At 38.0% G+C, this 11,238-nt stretch overlaps 1 protein-coding gene across 2 annotated transcripts in view; it reads left to right on the top strand.

Moving 5' to 3' along the window:
• The first annotated feature begins 6 nt into the window (after positions 1-6).
• Positions 7-11,238, top strand: part of LUZP2 (leucine zipper protein 2) — a 298,803-nt gene continuing 287,571 nt past the window's right edge. Inside the window, exon 1 of one of the 2 annotated variants that reach the window (XM_006753962.2) lies at positions 7-404. In XM_006753962.2, coding sequence (XP_006754025.1) covers positions 343-404 — 62 coding nt within the window. In that variant the 5' untranslated portion in view covers positions 7-342. The remainder of the gene's footprint in view (positions 405-11,238) is intronic. The other variant, XM_006753963.2, reaches the window with a different exon arrangement.

Raw genomic sequence — 11,238 nt, 5'->3', positions numbered from 1 at the left:
CTGACCGGAGGGCGCGGGGCCACCGCCCGGCACCCCTCCCGCTCCCGCGCCGCCTCCAGCGCGAGTGACAGCGCGTCCTCCGGGCGCAGGAGCGGCGGTGCCGGTGCCGGTGCCGCGCGGACAATCCCGGGCAGGGCTCCACTCGCCGCCGGTGACATCACTCCCAAAGATACTCCCTGCTGTCGGTGCCTGCCCGGAGAGGCATCTGTCCGTTTGTCTGTCTGCTGCTGGAGAGGGCTTATCGTTGGCCGGGGACAAAGCCTGGGACCCACGAGAGACAGGACCGGGAGAAGGAGGGAGAGCAAAGCCAGCGAGGGAAGAAGGACCCCGGCCGGCGACAGCATGAAATTCAGCGCAGCTCACTTCTTGCTGCCTCTCCTGCCGGCGCTGGTCCTCAGCACCAGGTGAGTCCAGGAGCGGGAGGGACCTGAACCGAAGGGCGCTTGCTGGTAGGTTGGTCCGACTGCAGTTCACCTGTGGGGGCCAAGGGCAGACCCAGGAGCTGTTGGCATCGCCTGCCCAAGTTGGAGGGTCCCTGTGTTTTTAGGGTTCTGAAATGCTGGGAGGAGAGCAAAGCCCCTTTCTAGTTATCCCAGTCCTTAAAGTCTCAGTATTACTCCCTGTGAGAGGACCAACCGCTTTCCCTTCTAAAGACGGGTTCCCTCCAGCCCTAGTAATAGCAAAAGATAGCACGCAGCCACCAACCACAATAAAGGGCACGGAGAGACCAGGAGGGAACTGGCACCAGGCAGTGCCTTCACATTGGAGCGGCCTTAATAGTCACAGAGCTTCCTTATCCCTCAAGTGTGTGTGTGATTTTAAGATACAGGGAACCAGAGGGGGGGGGGGGGGGGGGGGGATGGGTGGCTCGGCTAGATCTTCTTGAAAATTCATGGTTTAATACATAAAAATTCAAAGTAATTTGGGAAGGGAGGGAAAGGATTAATCCCAGAAGATGATGGTATGCCTTGCACAAAAGTTCCTGACTTGTGGAATGGCCTGTTGTAACGTCTTGCGTAGACTTAGTGGGAGGCATTTTCATTTGGATGTCTGACCGGGTCTGATTAAGGAGCACACGAGGAGATTAAAAGTTAGAAGACACTCTCAGAGCGCTGATGTAGAGACCCTCCTCAGAAACATCGCTGTGCTCCATCGCTGACCATCAATGGGGCTTTAAGTCCCAGCACAGAGGAGCTATTTTGAATGGAGGCTTAAAATGAAGTGAGTGAAAAGACTTTTGTGACTTGCCACTGTTCATCAAGTCCCGGAGTTGGTGATGGGCTGGCATTCTCCTGCCACAAGAGCAGCACAAGGGTGGACTGTTTCTTTGCCCAAGACTCAGCCTTTATTCCCCATGCCCTTCACATCCGATTGGCAGCAACTTCTCTTCCTTGGCTACTAAAAAATAAAAGACGCCCCACAGGATGAGGACCTTTCCAAATCTATGTGAATGGAAACATTATTTGATTGTATATCTGATGGAAAATGAAAGGGAGAAAAGAATTAGCTCCAAATCTGAAAATAAATGTATGAAGAAAACTCATGATCTAGGAAAAATCAAGGCAGTAAAGCAGGTTTGAGTTCACCCCTAATCTACACATCCTCTTGAAATCTCCTGTTACCAAACTTTCCTTTTAGTGTGAGGACTGTTAGATTTAGCCCCAATAGTTGATGAACTTAGTCTTTTCTTGTAAACAAGCTCAGGTGACTATAATAAAATTAGTGTATTCTTTATTTTCTCTGAGGGTTGCCGGTCATTTCAGTTCACAAAATGTAAGATGCTTTTAAAATCACAGGTGCTGCCCAGTATCATAATATTTTGCTCCGATTACAGAGCTCATTTTAATATTTGTGGCTAGCTGTAAACAACTCAATGCAAATTGAGCATCGCAGTTAGTCTTTGCAGTGTCTTGCCATTTACTCTGAACTTCTGTGTTCTGGTTTAATAATTACTTGCGAGGTCTTCTAGAAAAATGGTAATTGTCAAAGTTTGAGTAGATGCCTCTCAACATATACATAAAATAATAAATATTTAAACAATCTAAAGTGATTTTAAAGACATTGAAATGTGTAGTGTTCCAAAAGTACATTTGATGTTTAAGGATGCTGCAATTTAAGTAGCTTACAAAGCTCTTAAGTCTCTAGCTTCCAAAGTTTTAACATTGGTTATATAGTAGAAAGAGAGACAAAGAATTATCTCCATCCCTTTCATGAAAGTTGTAATGTTTAAGGATACATTTTAAAACATAGTCAACACAGTTTTTATAACAAATATTTGAATTAGTCATTTCTAGTTTACTTTAGATATGAAACTTCTTCAGTGGTGGTTGCATTTGAAAATTGTGACAGGTCTTTAAATTTTCCTTTTTGCTTACTCAACAAAAAGAGCATGGTGGGCTTAAGCAAGTGAAAGTTTTTGTAATCAATGGCATATCTTGTTATTGTGATTACTCAGTAGCAATTATTTTATCGGGTACCCAGATTACCTCCTGAGAGTGTGAAAATTAAAAAAAAAAAATGAATGTGATGCTGTTAGCACGTCATTTTGCAAGAAGAGATTATGTTTTAATGGCCTGTATCAGAAGGCCATGCTCGTTGCAACATTTAAGAGTTGTTGTAGACATGTGGTTAATGTACAAGTTAGAACACAGGCTGCACAGGTTGGTGAGAACAGTGGCATTAGTAGAGGTGAGTTCATTATCCTGCTGAGACAAACGGTGTAGCTCAGCCATGGCCACCTGTGACCGTGACTTTTCTAGCCTAAGACTTCTGTTAACTTACTTTCTTAGTCCGTGGTCCTGTGTGTGAAGCAAATGGCAATTCACATACTTAGACTGTGTTGAATGCATTAGTAGCAGGGCGTGGCTCTTGCTAGATTCTCCCATAGTCTTTATCATTTGTCTTTGTCAAGTTCTTTTTAAAGTGTGAGAAATGTAGATCTGAGACTCTTGATGCAAAAAAAAAAAAAAATGTATATTTCAACATCTCTTTCTCTGGGCCTAGCTCTTTAATACCTTGCTATTATCTTTCCACAAGGTTTAAAGTTTGGTTCTGTTTTAAAATACAGGAATGTGTTCACTAAAACAAATGAGGCAATTAGAGAGTTATTATATAATAGTATTCTATCCACACAAATGAAAACTCTAAATAATTCTGTCTTTTAAATATGAATTTTTGAATATCTTTCTGTTTGTTCATTCCAACCTTTTAAAAAATTTAGTTACATACTTTATTTTCCAATGAGATATTTGAAGAATCAGTACTAGATGATGCAAGCATTTAATTTTTTGTTCCTTTCAAAACTGGATTTCACAACCTATTTCAGTCAACACATTTTTAAAAAGATTTTATTGTTGAGAGTATTACAAATGTCCCCCTTTCCTTCCCCAATTGCCCCCTCCACCCAGTTCCCACCCCACCCCAAGCCTTCACCACCCTATTTTCTGTGTCCATAGGTAATGCATATATGCATTACTGTTTTGTGATTAATCTCTTCCCGCACTCCCATCACAAAACTTCCATATTTTATCCATAGTGAAGACTATCAATGCCCCCGCCCAATCAGAGTTACTTTATTTGCCCTTAAAGTAAGCTAACTGTTCACCTTCCACAATACCCAAGAATTATTTATTTTACTGATAAACTCCATAGAATTAAAAAGAGCAGTTTAATTTTCTGGTGTTTTGTCTCCTCTGTTTAGAACATACATTTAAATTCAGAAAATTTAAGTTAATGTTAAAAATAATGTAGTTAATACAGAAACACATTTAACCTGTGCACAAATAAATGCGTTCAAAGAAAACAAATGTGTTGGCTATTAAGCTGCAGAGTAAAATGACTGTACTTTTTAAATAGCCTCATTCTGTAGAGAATAAATTGCAATTCCAAGGCAGCCAGCAATTCACTTCAGAAAGAAGTCGTACAGGTAGTGAAAGGAATGGTAGGGTGGAAAAATCTTTAGAAGTTCTTGGTGAAAAGGGACTCATGGAGTGCCAGAGAAGCCTGTGCTTTAGACTGCTGATCCTCTGTTCCTTTATGCTGTGATTCTACTCTTCATGCCTTTGGTTTATTGAGTTTTAAATGGCTTAATGGGGAGAGAAGCATGGCAGGGGAGGAGTGAAGGTCTACTGACTTCTGGTGGTTTTCCATCGAGGGAGAACTTTAAGCAGATGGTCGGTTAAAGTCCTCCCAATAGGAGTCACCTTATAGGTCTCTACTGGGCCCTCTGATCAGCAGCCATACCACATGTTTACTTTGGAATCTATTTTTAGGGAATATTATATATTGAAGATGATTTGCTCTCTGCTTTCATCCTCCTGAGAATCAATGTGATATATAGGGTAAGCACCACAATAAGAACACAGTAAGTCCCAACCACGTTCATTTTTAAGCATATACATTTGATGTAGGAGACGTTCTTATGTTAACTCCCCCAAGCTGATCTATGTCATGTGGAATTATTTTCCCAAGCCCTGCCCATAGTGAGTGTTGCCACACACAAACACCTTTAATCTGACCCCATGCATATTCCTTTGTGATAGGAATTACCATTCTGTGTAATAGAGTTAGAGAAATGTCTTTTCTCGGCTAAGAAGACATTAACAAGCAACTGTTTTGACTTTTCAAATTTCAATGTTGGACCTTAGTTGCCTATTTCCAATAGTAGTTTTGTTTTTTTTTTAAATGGCTTATTTGGGTACTATCTTTGTAGATTAAATTTCCCTTATGACTAATGAAAGGGACACCTCAACTATGTACGGTTTGATTGTACAGACGACTATGTAATTGAAAGAAAGAACTTGACCTACCAACCAGGAAGCAAAAGTTACTGAAACTGCTGAGGGGTGTGTGGTTCTAATGAAATGATGTTGTTTCATGTGTGTTATGAGAATGCTTCTGGGGTGTGTGTGTGTGTGTGTGTGTGTTAGAGAAAGAGATATGTGTGTGCCTGTTTTTCACTGACTTCTAGAGGAAAATTCCTTTAATAAATAGGGCTAAGTAATTTAAGTAACCTAATTACAGAGATGATGTTCAATGCAAAGTTTTATTCTCTGGAAAATAAAATAATCCATTTTAATTTGTCTTTATAATCTTTAAAGATATCTTTGATGTTTTCATTATCATGTATTAAGCATGCCTGCAATGAGTCAGCTATTGCATAAGGCATGAGGACAATAAAATAATATATTAGTTACAAGTGCATGTTCCCATAATCAAGTCATGTATAGAAATGATTATGTATAAGACAAAATTGGATAAATAATAACAAATGTTTTTTAAAGTTAACTTTATTCAAATATAATATCAGATTAGAATATTTCCAAATTCAGACTATTAGTCAAACGTTTAACTGGACAGACAAGACAAAGCTTCAGAAACAAAACAAGGGGTTACAAAAACATCCTTCTATGTAGCATCATATAATATACTTGTCATAAACAAAGTTCTAAGTATGAAAGAGTGAATAATGCCAATTAAAGAGTATCAGAAGTAATTTCTGTTTTCCAAAGACAATGAGAGAAATAATATTTTATAATTCACCTTAATATTGTACAATGCTTGCAGGTTATGTAGTATTAGGTACACTGCTTACACTCTATATCCAGTTTTCTCATGTTGAAAATAAAACTACCCATAGAAATTACTTGAGAAGGTGTGGTAAAGACTGAATGAGATCATTTAGAAAAGGAGTTTACCATATTCCCTGGAACACAGGGAGTGCTTAACAGAGTTAGTCTGTGCAGCTATTACTCTATGGTTATTACCATTTTCATAAAATCTTTGTATCTGTGAATGATCTGGACATAGTAGAATAAATGAAAACTTGGATACAAATCAATTGGATGGCCCAAAATTAACAAGAATCACAGTCATCATCCAAAAAAAGAGAAAACGTTAGCAAAGAAGTCAGGAAGCAGGAGAAGTAGGGAGGATTACCTGGTAAAGAGGCTGATTCGAAAGTGCTTTGTTCACATATGCTTGGATGCTGCTGTGTACTTTGGTGAACACCATGAAAAACTGCAATATTTAACTTAATCACGTGGAATGTGATTTAGCACAAACGTGTATATTTAGCTACATGTATATATTTTTCAAATTTAATTCCATTTAATTGCATCAATCATAATATCAAATTAAAGTTTCAATGAATAAGAATGGATGCTTTCAAACTACATAGGCAGGGTTGGTGGAAAGTGTCTATAACTTTATTTTCTACTTGTTAATGGATTTCATCAAGTGTGAGCAATCTTTAAGAGATACAGACATTTAGAAAAATTAAAGGCAAGAAAAGGTAACATTGAGATTTTCTTCCTACTATTGAGAACAATTTGAGAACCACCGATATGGAAGAAACCCAACTGTTTGTTATATGTATTCAGAATCGTCACATAAAAGGGACTTTATACTAACCCAGTTTTGAAAATAACTTTAGAGGCCATCTAATCTCAATTAGTTTTGACATACTTTATCACAAACTATGCATAACTGTGCCATGAAATTCTAGTTACTGCATGAAAAAATATGTTTTTGCAACAGATTACTGTGTGTATGAATGAGTGATAACATTTGTCAATCTAGTGGATCATAGCACAGGTATAATTTGCTTCTCAGGGGAAATAAAAGGCATAGAACATACTATATTTGCATCAGATAAAGGACACATTTTTATTGAGATAGCTAAGAACTTTGCTTCATGATTATAGGAGGCAAAGAAATACTTAAGCCTCTCATTCAGATATAAACCGAAGGTCAACCAAATAAATCATGCTCTAATAATGACCTTATAAACACTGTGGGACATGGTTATACTATAGATTGTGATATTATGTTTGATGTTTTTTGGTGTTGCTTTGGAATGTTTTAATCTCTTTGAGTGTACTTACATGGTTGTGCTCTAGTCCAAGACCCTTTATTTTGGAGGTGAAAAAAAATGAGGTCCAGAATGACTGAGACTTTATCTAAGTCCACAGAAATCAGTCAAAATCAGAACCCAGAAGGTGCCCAAATACATTTTCTGTTCTATCATGTGACTGTTCTCCATGATATATCTCTTCTGCAGTCAAGGCACATTTGTATAGTTGGCACCTACAATATATTCAGAGCTAGTCTAATTATTGTAGAGTATAAAGTAATTTTAAAACTAATTCTCTGACCACATGTAATGTAATTAAGATGGTACAATAGGCTATTATCAAAGGGAATTATAATTGTTGAACACCATTTGTTCACCTGTGTTCAGTTGCTTGTGGAAGAGTTGGCTGGCCTAAGAAAAGATGCTAGGTCATTTTCAAACCCCAGGGCAGAGTCATTAATGAGTTCTCATCTTTGCATAGAGTTTACCTCTCAAGAGGTCCAACTAAAATGGTCCCTGTTGGTCGTAAATTGTACTGTAAGATGATATATTTGGTGCTTGGGAATCTTTATCATTGAAACTATTTCCTATAAATTTCCTGGCTAGACACTTGCTTAAATATTCCTTACCTGTTCAGTCGATGCTACAGCTCTGTGGTGTTGTGCAATGGGCAGCATACTTGACTAGCTTACAAAGATGAGATTCTAAATATGTTCACTTCCAGCTTTAGTGTATAGTGACATTATTTTTCATTTGCCTTACATATCTCTATATTTTCATCATGGCCTATGAGTAATTTATAGTTATATAACATTTGTTTAGGTTTAGGAGGTCATAGATTTCACCTTACTTGCACATATTACAAGTTCTTTGCCTTGAAATAGGTTTATTAATCACTCTGTAACTTAAGTTTCTCATCTATAAATTGAAAAGTAAAAATATCCAACACTTAAGGTTGAAAAAATATATTTAAATTCTATCTTTGTGCATGCACATAACTGTACAGTTATCTCTCAGGATATCCTAAGACATATTACCTATTACTTTACATAAAAATGACAGTTTGGTTTGTTGCTTTTATATTAGACACCTGAAGCAATCAATACTTAATTTAGTTATTTTATTAAAAAATCAAGCCTAGCCGGCATGGTTCAGTGGTTGAGCGTCAACCTATGAACCAGGAGGTCACAGTTTGGTTCACTGATGGTCTGAGGATCTTCATCTGGAGACTTCAGAATTCATGATTTAATCAGAACCCGGATTCCCAGTCAGGTTGTGGACTTGATCCCCTGTGTGGGGTATGCAAGAGGCAGCAGATCAATGATTCTCTTTTATCAGTGATGTTTCTATCTCACTCTCACTCTCCCTTCCTCTCTGAAATCACTAAAACTTACTTATATTTTTTAAGTCAAAATAAATGAATTTCAAAGTTCTTGACTGGCACAGCCAAAATAATAAAATTGTGGTTTATTTTCTGATAAGATGCTTTTGGAGGCAAGGGTGGGGGAGAATTGAGCCCAATGAATGGTTCTTAGAAAAAAAAAAAGGCGGTGAAACAAAAATCATGCAAGGACTTGCTGCCTTTCAAAGTAGTCCCTGCAGCTGAGTTCTGGTATTGGCAAAAGCTAGTGCAGATTCTGGGGCAGCTTCCATCTCAAGTTCCCACAGGGGATGCGACTTTCTCCTGTCTATCCTCAAGAGGGTTCTGAGGGGTTCTAATTGATGGCCCTTCAGACTCTGATTCAAAACAGAACTCTGAGCCTCCAGAAGCACTTCCTCAGTGAGTAGCTGATTGATGGGGTGGGCAGGGCTACAGGAAATGTTTACCTTGTCACTTGGGTTAAATCCAAAGAATATGGCATCAAGCTGACTTTGAATCTTCCTCACTAGCTACATGACCTGGAAATGTCAATTAACATTTCTCAGCCACTTTTATTCTCATCAATAAAGATGTGATAACAATACTCAGATTTTTTCAAGAGGATTGAATAAACTAGTGTATACAAAGAATAGTGTTTAAAACATACTATTTCCCCCCCTTCAAGTTCATGCAGGTAATTCGAGGCCAATGGAAAAGCCAACTCTGGGTCATCCTAAGCAATCCTAGGTGGGAGTACTGATTTAAACACCTTGTAATATCCTCAAAACAAACAAGCAAAACAAAAACTTGTATGACCTAACCTAGCTTCCATTTTGAATCTGAATTATGTTGCTTAATCTGGTTAAACATTAAATACGCTTATGATTATATTGCTATAATATCAAATGAATGCTTTTAAAGAAGGTTAATTTTTCAAGAATACCTAAAGGTGGCAGGACGAAAGAGATAGATCTTAAACTTAGACATCATAAACACCGACAAGCCTTTTGACATGTCAAGGGTTCTGGACTTTTATATTTAAGTGGTCTTATAGTGGAGTGAGGGCGGTCATGATCTCCACAGAATTATAGAGAAGAAGGGGCTAGGGTGGCAGAAGGAGCTGAAACCTTGCACACAGGCCTCTTTGAATGTTGTGTGATTGGGCAGAGATGGTAAGAGTGGAAAGGAAAGTTCCCCAATACTAGATTCCCTGTTTATAGTTTTTAATTTTCTTTTTCTAATGCTTGTAGCCACTCATTGCTAGTTTTTGCAGTAAACGAAACCCTTAGTATGGGTCAGGAAAGAGAGGGGAAATGCTCTGGATTATAAAAGAAACAAGACAATGCATGAAAAATTCAAGTGACATCTTGGCAAGAAGCAGAAATGGTGGAGGAAGCTTTATATTGTTAAGAGTGAGTAGCTTTTTCCTTTGGATGCCACAAAGTGAAATGTGAGCTCATCCTGCAAATAAGAAGTTCACATAAAAAAATGGGGACAAACTGTTCTTTTCCTGACACTACAATGTAGGAAAATATTGAACGATATTGAATCCTTTTTGAGCATTTTGGGTAGATCTTCATTTCATTCAGTCCTTTTATACAACATGTAAGCTACAGGTTCAGCCAATATTTTTGAGGACCAATTCTTGCCCTGGAAGTACGCTAGATGCTTATTGTCACTTGCCCTTTGCCTCCTTGCCATACATTACACTTATATATGTTTTATCACTAGGAGACTGAATTTTGGACACATTAAATTATTATCCTATATTCTCCCAGCTGGAAAGTGGTCAGACCCTAGATTTTTTTCTGAGAATTGCTTTCTGAAGGCAACTATAGCACTGTTTACAGAAACTAATCTCTGTACAAATACACTCTAAAGAAAAATAATACTGTATAATACAAATATGAATGCTGAAACAAAACCATGTGGGCAAATAACTACATAAATGCATTCTTAAAAATAAATCATCCAAGGAAATTCATTATTTTTATGACCAGCCAAACTGAAACCTTTACCATGAATACAAAAGTCTACCAGCTAATTCAATATTTCTTTTAGAAATCATATATCTCTTCAGATCATTGTCTCTCAAAGTATATCTCAGTGTACCTAAATGAGAATAACCCAGAATATTTATAGATCCAGAGACAGAAACATCGATCAGAACGTCAAACCTCAGAAAGAAGGTAGGGGAGGGTGGTGGTAAGGGGGAGAGATCAACCAAAGGACTTGTATGCATATAAGCCTAACCAATGGACACAGGACACAGACAACAGGGGGCTGAGGGCATGAGTGGGGGGGGGATGGGGAGATAAGGACACATATGTAATACTTTAATCAATAAAGAAATTTTTTAAAAATAAAAGCAACTTTCTGATCTCTATCCTAAATATATTAATTAGATTCTTTGAGGAAGGAGCCAAATAATTTTTATTTAATGTGAAACCCAATGCTTCTGATGTGCATGAAAGCTTGGAAACCCCAGCTTCAATATTTAAGAACTCTGGAGTCTAGAACACCTTGATCTCTTTGGCATTTACTCAGCATACTAATTGCGGCGGAAGCCAGGGGCTTGGAATAATCGTGATGTTCTGGCAAATATCACAGCTATTTTCAATGAATATAAATACATTTAATAAATGAGTATCTTGCCATATTTCAGGCTGCATTTATCATTCAAGTCACATGAAAATAATTCTCTGCCTTGTGTACCTTTCTGCAAAAGGCTGGAAAATGCTCAAATGAATTAAGTGATATAGCACTATATTACATGGATATATCAGGGGCATACTCTATTTGGAAAGCACTTGACAGCAAGGTGACATCCACAGATACACTGAAAAGAATGAAACTTAACCCCACCTTCCACCTCGAGTTCATCACTTCAAGTTGTATGATAAAGAGGCAATGAAAACCAAGGCTAAGTAAATGCTTGTGGTTTCCTACCTAGGGCAGGAAATCCGAGTCTTCAGACCAAGTAGAAGTAACATTGAGCCTTGTAAAAATAAACGTTGAGATTCCC

This window comes from Myotis davidii, unplaced genomic scaffold (genome assembly GCF_000327345.1).
Source record: "Myotis davidii unplaced genomic scaffold, ASM32734v1 scaffold330, whole genome shotgun sequence".
NCBI lineage: Eukaryota > Metazoa > Chordata > Mammalia > Chiroptera > Vespertilionidae > Myotis > Myotis davidii.
Note: the sequence above shows the minus strand (reverse complement) of the source record. Positions and strands in the feature narration are given on the sequence as shown.